Genomic DNA, 14,573 nt, shown 5'->3' with positions numbered 1-14,573 from the left:
AATTCGGGTGGGAATTGGCACATTATGAAGCAGGGTGGCCAACATGGCATCAGCCTGCTAGAATAATATGAAAAAGGGCGACATAGTCCCGTTATTCTTGTCAAGGGCTGATTAATTGACTACGCGAATAATATGAAAAAGGGCGACATAGTAGGGGGGCTACCCCTACCCCGGGATGGGTGGGATAGTAGTAGAATAGCCCGACCGAGAACAACTATGATGGCTAACAAGAGGTATCTCGAATATTGTTGGCATGTTACGTATAGAATCGAGTTTGGGAGGGAACTTTTATTTGTTTCCATCCATCGAACTTGGTTATTTATCGGGCTATTTGATTCGCCCTGACTTCGTAGAATCAAAGGAAAATGGCTCCTATGATACCACTTCTAGTTGAGACACTCCTGGATCTCCGTAGAAAGAAAGCTAGTCAATATGAGGCCATTTCCGAAGTGGATTTCGCTATTATGGTGGCTCGATTGCAGAAAGGAGAATTCCGATTTCATGCGATGCGGCGCCTCCTCATTCCTAAACCGAAAAAACCCGGGAGATTTCGGCCTATCACGATACCGGACTCGAAGGATGTTCTAGTAATGGATGCAGCTGCTGAACTATTGAACGAGATATTTCGATCAATATTCCTCGACTGTTCACACGGATTCATCAAGGGGAGGGGTACGTGGACGTTCTTTGCTTCAGTAGAGAGCTGGGGATTGGTGAACCATTTTGTGCAGGCTGACATCGTAAGTTGCTTTGATATGATCCCGCACGATAAGTTGTTCACATTACTGTCTCAGCATATATCCGAAAGAGCATTCATAGGGCTTATTCACAATTTTCTCACTACCGACATATTTGATAAAGAGGGACAAAATTGTGGGAATCGAGTATCGGGGATAGGCATTCCCCAAGGTAGTTCACTCTCCCCCGTCCTTATGAATATCTTTCTTCACAAATTTGATCAGGCCATATCGGAATGGGTTTCCACCACCTATCCCCTTATTCGATACGCGCGATATGCGGACGACTTTTTCATTGGTATAAAAGAATCTTCCCATGCATTGGACCCCGAACCCATTGTCTCTATGGTCCGGAAGCTCATGAAGGATGAATTGAGTTTGGATCTCTCAATTCGCGTGGCACAACGGGGCGATCGCCCTCTATCCTTATTAGGATTCCGCGTTTCGCTAGATGAACGGGGCCAAATACATCTAAATGCCCCATTAAAGCGAATTCGAACAAAACTGGAATCCAAGCTCACGCCGCCCCAACGAACGGAGACAACCGGAGAAGTTGTTGCCTACTATAACCAAAAGGTCATCGCATACTTGGCCGCTTATTGTATTGCCGAAAATGGCGGGCGCTTTAAGGGGTTGCTCGAACGGTGTGTGCGACGTTGCTGCTTCAAGCAGTTGGGGAATATTAGCAAAACATATCTCTCCGCACTGAAGCAGAAATATGGGCATCAGCTTCAAAGAACCACTCCCCCCTTTTTTGCAAAGAGATTGACCGCCTCTTTACAAGGTACCTCCATAGATATAAACATAGGAAGGAACTTCTCATGAGTAGGGAAAAGGGGCAATCAATCGACTACCTGAAGAAGCAGTTAGTCCTCATGCTTGTTCTTATTTGTTTCTCAAAATTCATCTCTCTACTGACTTGATGCTAAATGGTTTTTTTCATTCACTATAGAATAGAGGGCGTAATCTCAATTCTACTGACTTGATGCTAAATGGTTGCTTGAAACTGTAAATGAAGTGAGCGTAGACAGACAACTGGATAACGTCTGTTGAGGGTGGTGGTGGGGCGCTCTTTGTTGTAGGTGATTCTAGGATTCTTGTCTGGCTCCGTATACTGGCAAAGTGACCGCCATAGAATAGTAGGGGCATAGAATAGTAGGGGCCCTAATAAACCATTGATAATTTTGATCGCTCATATGACTGTTCAAGTGACCAAACTCAATTCCCCTAATAAACCATCGATCAATTAATCATTTTGATCGCAGACATGACTGACAAAGTGACCGAGCTGCATAGAATAGTAGGGGCCCCTAAGAAACCATCGATCAATTGATCAAAAGTCTGGTTCATATGACTGTGCCCTACTATTCTATGGGGCCCTGCCCCCCATTCCCTTCCGCCACCCTACCGGCACTAAGATCAAAAGTTTGGCTCCGTAGACTGGCCCCTACTATTCTATGGGGCCCCAACTGCAGCCCCCTACTATTCTATGGGGCCCCAACTGCTGGCGAATAGTAGGGGGCCTAACTGGGCTACGAACGAGTTAATGAAGGGGGGCGTTAGCCTGTTCTCAGTGAACTGGAGTTCTCATAGAGTTGCTGCTCCCTTTGGCCCATGCTTTTGTTCTCTGTGCTCGTCGATGGCCTAATCTTGTTCGAGAAAGGAGGATCGATCCTTCGTTTCTATTCGGTTACCCGGGGTTCAATCAGCAGGAAGGAAGACTAGTTCCCCGCCTACACCCCCTAATCGCCCATAGAATAGTAGGGCCCCTCCGGAAGGTTGTTCAACCGGAAGTCTTTTAGGAAGGCAACCAGCTAATCTTCTTACCAGATCCCGGGTGGGGGATTCCAGCTAATGCGAAATCTTAATTGCTTATTCTAGCAACTAGAATTAGTTTAGGAGGGCAATTAAGTTGTGGGTGGGAGGAGGCGGCTGGGATTGGTAGCGATGATTCAAAGAGCTTCTGGGCTTCTATACGTAACATGCCCCCGCCCCCTACTATCGTTCAGGCTATCACGATTGGGAAGGAAAGGTTGGGTGAAGAACGGCAGATTCCCTCCCTCCCCTTTCGGGGCCATAGAATTGTAGGGGCCCTCCCACCACTAGAATCCCCAACTAGAATGGCCTACCGTACGTAGTTCAATGAGAAAGCAGTTCGACGTTGTTACTGCCTCCCTTTCCACACCCCCGCCACCGGATGGCCTAATTAACGAGTTGCCTTCCATCCAGTTCGAGTTGCCTTCCATCCTTAGCCCCTACTGCCTGAAGGAGTGAGGCCCCTACCGACCGATGGAAATAAACTAGTTTAACTCAATACATTTATCCTTGTCCTCCGGGTGCCCCTCCCTGATTTATTGCATGGAGGCTTGGGCTCCTGGATTGAAGTGTGAGAAGGGGGGTGTTCAGTTCAGGTAAGACTATTGCCCCCCACCGGCTAACTCCCCAGCCCTCAACGGCATCCGATCATTCTAGCCTTCAACGGCATCTAATCCGCCCCCTACCATTCTAAAGGGCTAGCAGGCTAATTAATTAAGTGGGAGGAAAGAAAGTTTCTATCGGTTCAATCAGCAGGAACCAGCATTAAGTAACGAGTTGACGGAAGGCCCAACAAAGAAGTTCAGCAGGATGTTGGGCCATCGTTGACGACTATCCTCAGCGCATGGGAACCTACACGGTTGGTCAAGGGCCTGCTGAGGTAGAGGCTTCACCCCCGGGTTGAACTATAGCATGTAGTTCTTTCCTGCTAACATTTGCTTTCCTGCTAAGCTCCACCCCCAGGGAATCATATTTCGGTGGTGCGGGGTAATAAGTAAACGAGGAGCCTGGAAAGAAGAACTCACTTTCTCTTGGCTAGCCTAGCCTAACTCGAGATAGTATTGTCCCCACTTCGACCCGGAGGTACGGTTAACCCGGTCCCATCTAAGTTAGGTCCCCCCTTTTAGATTATTAGGTAATTAGTTAGGTCCGGAGAGTAGAGAATCTGGCCAGTATCACGTAGAGAAAGAAGCCTATACCTTCCCACACCGGGCCACCCTGTTACACCCCCAGGCTGGAGAGTTGAGTGAAGGATAACTAGAATATTGCAATACTGAATAGTTCTATCCATATTACATACGTTATATCGTTATAGATAGGATGGGAGCTGGAGAGAAAGAAGTTGACTCCATCCGGCTGGCCAAACAAAACAACGAGGAGAGCGAACAACTACTATGATCTCACCGACTCCTTCATCTGGTAGGGCACCTACTTTTTCATCTGGCTTCAATCCCGCCGACAGAGAACAACTATAGTGAGATTGGCAGATGAGAAAGCATTTCAGATTGGCTTCAATCCCGCCGACAGCCGAATCCTTCACTGCTGGAGGACAAGAAAAAAAACCCTTGCCCGTCTACTTGAACTGCTTTCTCATTGGTCTAGCCCAATAAATCTCTCTCTCCCAGAATCAATATTGTATTCTCGGCTATAACTCCCGCCGTTGAGTATAACTGTAGTTGAGGGCGGCTAACTCCCTGATGATTACCTCGTTAATTAACTACCTTTATCGAGAAGGCTATAGCATTTGTTGAGCTTCCTTCCGGAACTAATAAACTTTCAACCGGGTGACCTTAACTTCCAACCGGGATTCGATCAATTCCTCTTTCGTCGAATGAAACTGCTGAAGGACCTTCCGGCTTGCCCTCACCCGCTTCATTATCGACCCCGTAACCTTCGTTAGATGAGTGCCCCAACGTCGCCCTACAATTCTATGGGGCTTTGGAATTCCACTGGTTCGGTGCTGCTGGCCCTACAATTCTATGGGGCTGGACTTCCGGAAAGAAACAAATTACTTCCTTCCGGATGGATGGGAGGGTAGGGACTAATCTGGATGGGAGGGTAGGGGTAGTCCCCTCTATTCTATGGGGTTGAGGATGGTAACAGTATAAAACGCTAACATTCTTTGGCCTTCCTCCCTGCTTTTATCAGGAGATTGCTCCGGAACGAACTAGAACTATAGGTAGGACGGGAGCTGGACCGTGGGTGAGGTTTTACATCCTTGTTGATTTGTATGAGAAAGCTGCCCGTGAAAGGAAGTGATTGGCTAAGCCTCCTCCCTCGTCGAGGTAATGCCCTCCTCCTTCTTATATCTCCCAGTGAACAGTTACCTGAACTGAACACCCCCTCCCTATCCTCACCCCCGGTGAAGGTTAGGCTCTTTCTTTATGGCTACAGTTGGATGAAGGTAGGGCCAACTATCCGATTGTTAAGCTTCAATCCCTCGGATGGCTTCAATCCCTCGGCCTTCTGGTAATCCTATCTTTTTGCTGGGCTTGCTTGTTTTGTTCTCTGGGCGAGAAATAACTGGAGGCAGGGAGATCGGATAGTGCTTGCTTCTGCCCTCAAAATTCTATGGCAACTAGGCTTCTGGAATGAAACTAGTTGGCAGGGAGACGCGCACAAGAGCCTATACTAATCTAGGGCAAAGGAGGGACGAGAACAAGAAAGTATGCCCGTGTAGCTAAACGAACTGGAGCCCGGGGGTGAAGGCATGGACCTTACAGCTTCAATCCCTCGGTAAGACCTTCCAGACACCAGAAACGAAGGATCGATCCTCCAAACAACGACCAGCAGCGAGAACTGGATGAACTTCTGCATCGACGAGCACAGAGAACAAAAGCATGGGCCAAACTAATAGAGCAGCAACTATAGTTATCAACTAAGGAGGCAACGGGTGAGGAGGTACCTATAGTTGTTGTTGTTGAGGTGGGCCCCTACTATTCTAAGGGTAGCGGGGAGCCCCTACTATTCTAAGGGTAGCGGTGAGGATAGTTCTGGGGGGCCCCTACTATTCTAAGGGTAGGGGTGAGCACACATCGGCTGGGGGAGATAAATATTATAGGGGGGGTAGATTAGCCCTACTATTCTATGCGGGGGCATGTTACGTATAGAATCGATAACAACTATCTATAGTTGGGGTGGATGGGAGGCTAATGTGGGTCTAAACCAATTAGACAGACTCTCTAGACCGAAGCTAACCGCAACTTATTGAGCTGCTTACCTACTGATTTCCATGCTTTCCATCCATTACTAATCTTCAATCGGTCGAACCCCTATTCCCATCCCTCCACCCGATTGAAAAAAAAACTTTCTTCTTGGCAAGTAAAGGAATTTTTTGACGTTATCTCCCAACTTTAGCCCCCCACCCTATAGTTCCCCCCCACCCGGGGGGGAGGGTATTCAAGAAAGCAGCTAAGGATGGTCCGGTTCAGGATGGATCGGTCGGCTGAGACGGGGGCTCCAGCAGGAAAGAAAGATGCGAACAATCGCCCTAAATAACTCTAGTTGGGGTTCAGGATGGCTGCTTCTGCATGCCGGGTGGGTAACCTGAGCTGGACCATCGCCTCCTGCCCGTGAAAGGAAGTTATTGTCCCAATCCATCATTATGAAGTTATTGGCCTTCCAAGCACCGGAGCTGTTACCATCGACTCGCTTCTTCTCAGGTCCTGCCTTCCTTCCTTTAATTCCGATTAGTCTACTGTTACCAGGGTTCACCCTCGTCCTACCGGGGGTGGGGGATGGCTCCTCATTGGATTGTGCCGGGTAACCTTCCCGAAAAAAAGCTAAATCATTCCCCTGGAATCCTAACTCTGTGGGCGAGAAAGCGATTGAACCAGTTTAGCTCTCGGACGGCCCATACTGGAGAGGGGGGGAGTCTGATAGTTGAACCTGCCTCCGGTTTTGTTTGCCAGCTAATACACGGTGGCAATGAAGGACAGAGGGCTAGAACTGTAGTTGAGTTCAGAAGGAGATGACTACCTATTATAGTTGGGTGTTACCATCTTTCTCAAAAGTGAGCAGGGGACCAATCTTAACTTCACAATCCAACCTCACAATCCAACTTCTCATTAGGAGCCGGGTAACCGGATAGAAACAATCCAACATCCTTCACTACATAGAATTCCCCCATAGAATAGTAGGGCCTCCGGACATCCATTTTGCTTTGATTAGTCGTCCCTACCCTCGCTCGATCCGGATAGAAACTTTGGATCTTGCCTGGGGTGGCTCCCATCCTATCCATACACCGTGAAGGATGGATCGGTCCTTCCTTTCTAATCAAAGAAAGAAATCCATCATTATTGTCCCGTGAAAGGAAGTTATTGGCTAAGCCTCCTCCCGGCGCCTGCTCCCCTCCCGGTAGAATGAAATTACTGCTCCTCTTCTCAATTACTGTAGGAGGGAGATACCGTCATGTTTTCTCCTTGTCTTCATCCTTCCTCCCTGCTGAAGGATGGAGATTGGCCGGTGCGCTGCTTGTTGAACTACCCTTCCTCCCTGCTTTGTTACTTGTTGCCTTCTAGCATGTTGTTGCCTTCTAGCATGTTCCGTATAGAATCTTATTGGGTGGCCAGCGGTATAGAAAGCATAGCCCTCACCCACGGTATAGAAAGCATATACCGAGCCACCCTCAGATGTCCCTACTATTCTAATGGGCAGGATGGAGGGGACCCCCTGGATAACTATACCTTCCAACCGGTAGATCCATTAGATAGTAGCCTAATCCGGTGAAGCCTCGATTGAACCAGTTGAGCCCAGCATCCCCTACTATTCTATGGGGGAATTCGAGATTGTTTATCCAGGAGGAGATTGTTTTAGAAAGCTAAACGAACTGGAGCCCACCGCTTTTGCACCGGCCAATCCTCCACTCAAACTATACTGTATCGGGTAGCATGAACAATTAGCCTCACCGGGCCATCCTTCACCGGGGGTGAGGATAGGGTACGAGGTAGGGGTAGCTCCTAAAGAAAGTCCATCCCCCCACCTCCTCCGGTTAAGGCTTTACACCGAGGCGCCTACCTAATAGCTAACTCTTTCTTTCTCCCACACCGTGCCACCGGGGGTGTAGAAGGAGGGTGGCACCTCCGATTATCTCGAGAACGACTTCCGGTCTCATGGAAGCTCGAGTATCCCTGTTGGATGGAAGCTCGTCCTGACCGGATGGAAACACAGATTCCCAATTGAGTAGTTGAGGCACGCCAGTTCGAATTAACGAGGAGCTAAGCTTGCCTTCCACTTCGACTACTCTCCCATAATCCATATAGTGGGGCTCGACTGGAGATAGTTGGGCTCGACTGGAGCCATAATCCATGCGAGAAAGGATAGTAGTTTATAGCGCCCTAGTTGAGAAGTAGGAAAGCTATTTCTCGAAGTTAACTTGATACCGCACTCCCAGAATCAATATTGTATTCTGGGCTAGCCCTACTATTATATGGCGAACCTGGGCTAGCCCTACTATTCTATGGCGAACCTGGGCTAGCCTCCTTGATCTCCCTGGGCTATAACTCCCTGATGCCGGGGAACTGCTCCTCCCATTCAATGAAAGCAGGTAATGTTCTAACTTATGAGGGCGGCTGGCTATGTTCAATGACAGCCTCCTTCCACTCTAAAACCGGCATCGACTAGCAACTCGTCTGGATGGAAGGCCTTCCGGTGTTAGCTTTCGTTATCCGGGGGTATTGAATAGGCCGAGGTAATTAACTAGTCTCCCTGCCTCCCAACTCCAAATTAGAATATTGTATTTGCCAGGAGATAAATTTCGCCCATAGAATAGTAGGGGGTCTGGGTCATCCCTCCTCCTCCCACCCACCCGCTGCATCCGAATAAGAATAGGGACCGCTTCTATAGATGCCGGGGGAGGGGGTTCGGCTGGAGAGAAAGGTTCGTTCTCCTTGGAAACCTGGCTCCCGTCGCCGAGCAAGATAGGAAAAAACTACTCTTTTCAGTTAGAGCTTCAACCTTTTCATTATTCATAATTCCAGCCGGAAGCTATAAACAACGGGCCAATGACGTTCCGCTTTGTTTCTCAAACTCCTCGACTCTCGTGTACCCCTGTAATTTTGATTCAGACTAAGCTCGTACCTTTCAACAACTGCTATGCATTGATAGTGGAAAGGCCTTTTTCTTGTTCGGAAGGAAGTCCAGCCCCATAGAATTGTAGGGCCAGCAGGCAGCACCAACTCCATTTGCCAGCAGCAAAGGAAGGCAACTACATTTCATTGTCTTGGACTGCCCCACCGGCTCAAAAATTCCTTGGATGGGCCCTACGTAGGTTGGGGTGGGTGGGAGGAGACGGGCGAAAGTGTTACCATCCGGTCCACCCTGCTTGGGAGTTGAATTACTATAAGGTAGGAAAAAGGGAGGGTCATTCCAGCCAAACAAAATAGAAGTCCCCTAACCCTCACCCCCGATCGAGGAGTAATGCTTAGCTGGACCTAACTACTTTAGCTAGCCCGGGGAAGCTGACCGATGCCCCACCCACTCTTGATGGTAACACCTAACTAAAGGCAGGGCGGCTCAACGTTTCTACCGACTACAATTCCCTGGGGGTGAACTACCTATCCTACTATGGCCTAGCCTAACTTCGGGCCCTACTATTTGAATGGGCAACCGGTCGATCAATCCACCGATCTGGAATTCCCACTACCCTTACACCGATCTGGAATTCCCACTACCTATAGCCTAGCTTCATTCAGTCAACTATCTTCTCGGAGATCGAGATCGAGCCCATAGAATAGTAGGGGAACCCGGGGGTGAGGATAGGACCGGACAAGCAACAGGGGGTGTTCAGTGAAGGCCTCCTGATAAAAGCAGGGTGATAAAAGCAGGGAGGAAGGCTATATACGTAACATGGCTGGCCACCGAGGGATAGTTCTAATAGTGAGTTAGGCCCAACCGGTAGCCAGTTAGTTCTTCGAATCAACGTCCATTTTCTGTTCTCTTGACTGGCCTATTGTTCTCTGGTCCGTCCTGCCTTCCGGTTGCCGACAATAACTCTTTGTTCTCTGGTCTGGGTTCCCTCCCTCGTTTTTGGCTCGGTTTTCCGGCAAGAAAGTTTGGCCCTCCCTCCCGGACCAGCCCAACGGAATTTAGCTTTGGTACCAGGGATAAAAAGTCTCGTGGACATGACTGCCCCCCCTTATTCTAGCTTATTCTAGCGTATTCTAGCCTCTCCTACTCTAGCAGGTTAATTAATCCCGAATTAATTGACCCTAAGGCCCAACTCTATAGCCTCCCACAAATAGAATCTACCTCCTACTATATTGGGGGGTGGGGGGGGCCGGTGGGGCATTCGCCTTTTCACTGATTAATTGACGAGGTAGATTCTTGTTACTCATGACTCTCCACGCTTTGGGACCAGAGAAAAAATGATACAAAGGTGCTCTTCTTCGCAGACATGGGTGTCAAACCGTGTGTTTAGCTTTGGGGAGCTCTTCTGCGGAATGGAGCATTTTTCCCTCCGCATATGACTGTCAAACCGACCCATCGTAATTTCCAACTATACTAGCAGCCGGGGAGCTATCGGAATTCACAAAAAGTGCTCCGCATATGGGGTCAAAAGTGACCAATGACTTTTTCCCTTTGGGTCCTGCCCACACCTCCGTCGATCAAATTAGGCCCTCCGGACATTACTGCAAAACGAGCCCATGACAATGTGGGATGGGATGGCCTTCCAATATAGACCATCTCTTTATTTCGCCTACCCTCTTCATTGTGCTCCGCATATGGGGTGAAAACAAGCCCAACGAAATTCTAGACTACACATGCCCACCCCCAACCCCATCTTTATTTTCTTGACGGCCTGACCCCCCCCAGAGATTTTCTCTACAGCCTCCTCCCCACCCAATTCTAGTAGTAATTGCTCAGACCGAACCTTGCCCCCACCCCAGAGACCATCGATCTATAGCCCACCCCCACCCCCATTGCCGGGGAAGGCCCCCCGGATAGCTCTCCCCAACTTCCCCTACCCTAACAACAACTTCTAGATAGTTGAGAGTTTATAGTTGATGGAATGAAGGATGGCTGGAATGAAGGATGGCCCTACTATTTCTATCTGATGGCCCTACCCCCAGATCTACCCCCGGATAGCTCTCCCAGATAGAAATAGTAGGGCCCCTACCCATGAAAACGGGAGGGTAGGGGCAAGCATTGATAGTTGGGATGGGCCCCTACGGGGGCATGTTACGTATAGAATCTAGATGGCCGGACCGATAGCGATAGAGAAGTGCCCTAAGGGCCCCGTAGTTTCTCGATTCTATACGTAACATGGGTGGTGGGTGGGCATGTGTAGTATAGAATCGAGCCTTTAGAATAGTAGGGTACTATTCTATGGCTCGCTCCAGCGGTGTTTCACTCCAGCTCTTGATTCTGGCTTCAATATCGGTTCAGCGGATTGTTCATCCAACCCATTCAGATATGGTCCCTTTGCACCACTTATCCCGGCCCCTAAGGGCAACGCAAGCTCGAGCAGTGCTTTTCTGGAGATAGCTGGTGGTCCTAGTGGAATTGATCCCTAGCTCCCGGGTTATAAAGAGCAGCCCAGATTGATATGACGAACTATTGCTGAGGAGCATCAGGTTGGCCCAGAGAGAACTAGGTTGGCCGGTCCAACGTGTGGGCACGGGGCCTGCGCATGCACACCCGTCAAGAGCGTTTGATTGGGTGGTCGCATTATTACAAAATCTGCTTTTCATCTGGATTCGACTTTCCATTGAGTCCACTTCAATAATCGAGAAGGTGGCGACTACATCTGCGGTTTAACATCAATCTGAAACTCCAGCACTAAAACCAACTGCTGCTAAAATAGTAGGGCAGCACCAGTTTCTAAATCCTCGGGGAACTATCTCCTCCACCAACTCTCTTCCTCCCACCCACCCTGCATGGGGGCCCACCCGGAGATAGTTGGGCTACCGGGGTGGGAGGGCCATCAGCAGGGTGGGGGGGGGAATTCTCGAGTGTTGCCCGGAGAGAGGCAGTTGATAAAAGAAATCCTCCCGAGTCCTCGAAAAAAGGAGTGGGCAGCTAGGTCGATCCGCTACCATAGAATAGTAGGGGCCCGAGGATTTCGGGACTTGACGAATCCCCATACCCGGTTATTATCAAAGGCCCCGCTCCTCTGGTCGGCGCTGCACTGCATTGACCGGTACACCGGAGGTTGCCAATGCAGGGTGGCCCCATTCAAGTGAGTCCGTGGAGCCTAAAGAAACAACGGGGGTAATAAATAAAAGTCTGACATCGACGGGGGGATATTCTATCATAACAGATGGGGCAAACTCTCTCTGGTTTGTGATTGCCATAGAATAGTAGGGGCGACGCTGTTCGATATGCACTGGTTCAATGGGTGTGCCTAAGATATGACCCACCGGTTCGATCTCTGCAACTATAGTTTGATGGATACTGGATACCGCCCCTGTAGTTTATTTAGGTCGATGGGATGGATGTTCCGGTTGGATCTCGCCCGGTCTAATTCCCGATCTGTATCGACCGGTCGTATTACGTACGTAATAGCAATGGATTGATCCGACACAATTGATTGGGAAACGGAAAGTGAAGGCCCCCCCTCAAATTATAGGGCATGGATCGACCTTTGCCCTTGAGAAGAGTAGGGGAAGATTGGTTAATTAATCAGCTCGCTAGAATAACCCCTCAAATCCCAGGCGGATATATAGATGTGGGTTGAGCCTCATTATGAATACAGCGAGCCATCTGCACACCCCCTACTATCTATATGGTGCCAGGATCTCTTGAAATAGAAGCACCGGTCTTCTGAACCATATAGATAGTAGGGGGGGTCTAGCCCGGGTTGCGCATACAGACATAAATGACCTATAAGAAAGGTCGAGTCATCTGCACACTAATGGAAAGGTCGGGCTCACCCCCTCCCCCTGACATTTGTTCTGGTAGGCCTTAACGGCTGCAGGGAAGGAACCCACTTCCATCATAATAGAATGCCGCAGAAGCCGCCCAACTATATACTTTAGCAACAGATCTATTGATTCTTATGAAACTGATCAATTAAAGGTTCCCTCATTCCTACAGCCTTCCTCTTTCCAGCCACTGCCTAGAGGCGGGATCCGAACTCCCCTACCAGAGGGAAGGAATATATTAATCATCGGGACGAACAAGTACTAACGATCCCATTCATTCATCCCCCCCATAAACTGGTTACGAATTAGTTGTTTTGCAGTGGCTCCCCGTTGAGTTGTTTTGAACTACTATCTATGATAAAGCAGTTGGTGGGAAGCCCTTAGAATAGTAGGGGCCCACCCTGATGAAGAGCTTCATAACTATTCCGGCATTTATCACCCCCCTACTGTTATAAGGGCACTTCAACTAATCTACCGACTAGAACTCCCTCCCACCCGCTACCCACCCACCCCGTGTGCATTCATAGGGATTCTAGTTCCGTGGAGGTATATTATCTGCTTACCACCCTGCTTCACTCCTACCACCCACCCCCTGGCGAATAGTAGGGGTAGAATAGAACTATTCTTTGTTGTTTTTTTGGGGGGGCATGTTACGTATATAATCTGGCCCAAGTGGCGATAAAGGGTGGGAGGCCCCTACGATAATATACCTCCCGGGGGGCGGCTGGCCCCTACTATTCGCGAAGGGGGTGGGCCCCTACGATAATATACCTCCCGGGGGGCGGCTGGCAGGAAGATATAGAAGCCAGGTAGTCGGTAGATTAACTAGGCCCCTACTATTCTATGGCTAGTTGGGAGGATATAGATTATTGCGGGAGGGAGGGCAAAGGTCTTTCCAAATCAGGTCAGGGTCATGACTTCAGGTCCGAGAAGGGCGAGAAAGGGCATTTAAGAGTCAATCCTCCCCTTCTTTCTGATCTTACCATAGTGTATGTAATTAATATAGAGTGCCCGGGCTCATACTAACTTCTATATATATATGGGTAAATTCCCCTACTTGCTTGCATACATGGGAGCGGTAGCGAGCCGCTTGATGGATGGAAATGATTCCCCAACCTCCGGATTCTTGCTTCGAATGGAGAAGGCTACGAACGAACTTGAAGTAGGACAGCCCAGTCACCGCTTACTCCGGATGGGTTCGAACTTAGGCCATGAAAGAAGATCTTTCCGGCTGTTCATGGGTGGCACCACCTCTAAATCAGCTTGATCAAACCCCCAATAGGCTCTCAATCAGTCCCATTGGGCCTTTCTCCATTTTATGGTCGTGCTTGCAGGCATTAGAAACGTTGAGTAATGCCAGCAATAAGCTATCGCATAATAAAATCGCCATCATCTCTCTATCATCGAGAATCATCATCATCTCTCTCTATCATCACAGATAAAACGGAGGGCCGTCACAGATCTGGTTTTTGTGCTTTCATCCATATTGGGAATGTCCGCCCTACGATAGCAAAGTGGTGTTGTTCGGTAGGTGGTTTCATTCGGCGGAAAAAGGAAGGTTTTCATGCTGAACCACCATAACTCCCTCCCTTATGGGCTCATACTCATTCATACAGACAACTACTGACTTACATATAGGGTCATGCATTTCATTTGGTGCAATGAGTGGCCTGTCCGTGTCCGTGGAATTATTCGTCTAGCCGGGGAGCATTTCTTGGGAAGTGAGTCATCCCCAGTTAGGAGGAATCAATTATTGAGGCGGAGAGTTACGAGAAACCACACACTGGTTCTGTTCACGCCCACTGGCACATAAGTAGCGGGGCTGAACAATTGACAATGGGTCAAAGCAGTAGCGACCACTCGACAATGCGATCGTGCAACATGGATATTACATATATAAAAAATGAATAATAATAATAATAATAATAATAATAATAATAATAAGAATAATAATATCCACCTATGATGCTGATTGATCTATGTACTGACCATAGGCTCCGAGAAATGGAACGGGAATTCGAAAGCACCTGGATGAGATTGAAAGTGAATCTTCAATGAGAGATCTAAAAACGAGAAAAGGATAGGCAGAATTCTGAAATTGAGTAGGGTTTCGGGATGACATTTGAGGGGGGATTGAGGTAAACTGGCGCTTCATTCG

The 14,573-nt window shown here is 48.7% G+C and overlaps 1 protein-coding gene across 1 annotated transcript in view; it reads left to right on the top strand.

The window, feature by feature from the left end:
• Window positions 1-365: 365 nt before the first annotated feature.
• LOC131043334 (putative COX1/OXI3 intron 1 protein) overlaps window positions 366-14,573 on the top strand; it is a 21,604-nt gene continuing 7,396 nt past the window's right edge. Inside the window, exon 1 of the mRNA XM_059214916.1 lies at window positions 366-1,521. Within this exon, the coding sequence (XP_059070899.1) occupies window positions 366-1,521 (1,156 nt within the window). The remainder of the gene's footprint in view (window positions 1,522-14,573) is intronic.

This window comes from Cryptomeria japonica, unplaced genomic scaffold (genome assembly GCF_030272615.1).
Source record: "Cryptomeria japonica unplaced genomic scaffold, Sugi_1.0 HiC_scaffold_22, whole genome shotgun sequence".
Lineage (NCBI taxonomy): Eukaryota > Viridiplantae > Streptophyta > Pinopsida > Cupressales > Cupressaceae > Cryptomeria > Cryptomeria japonica.
This window is presented reverse-complemented; position numbering and strand designations above follow the sequence as displayed.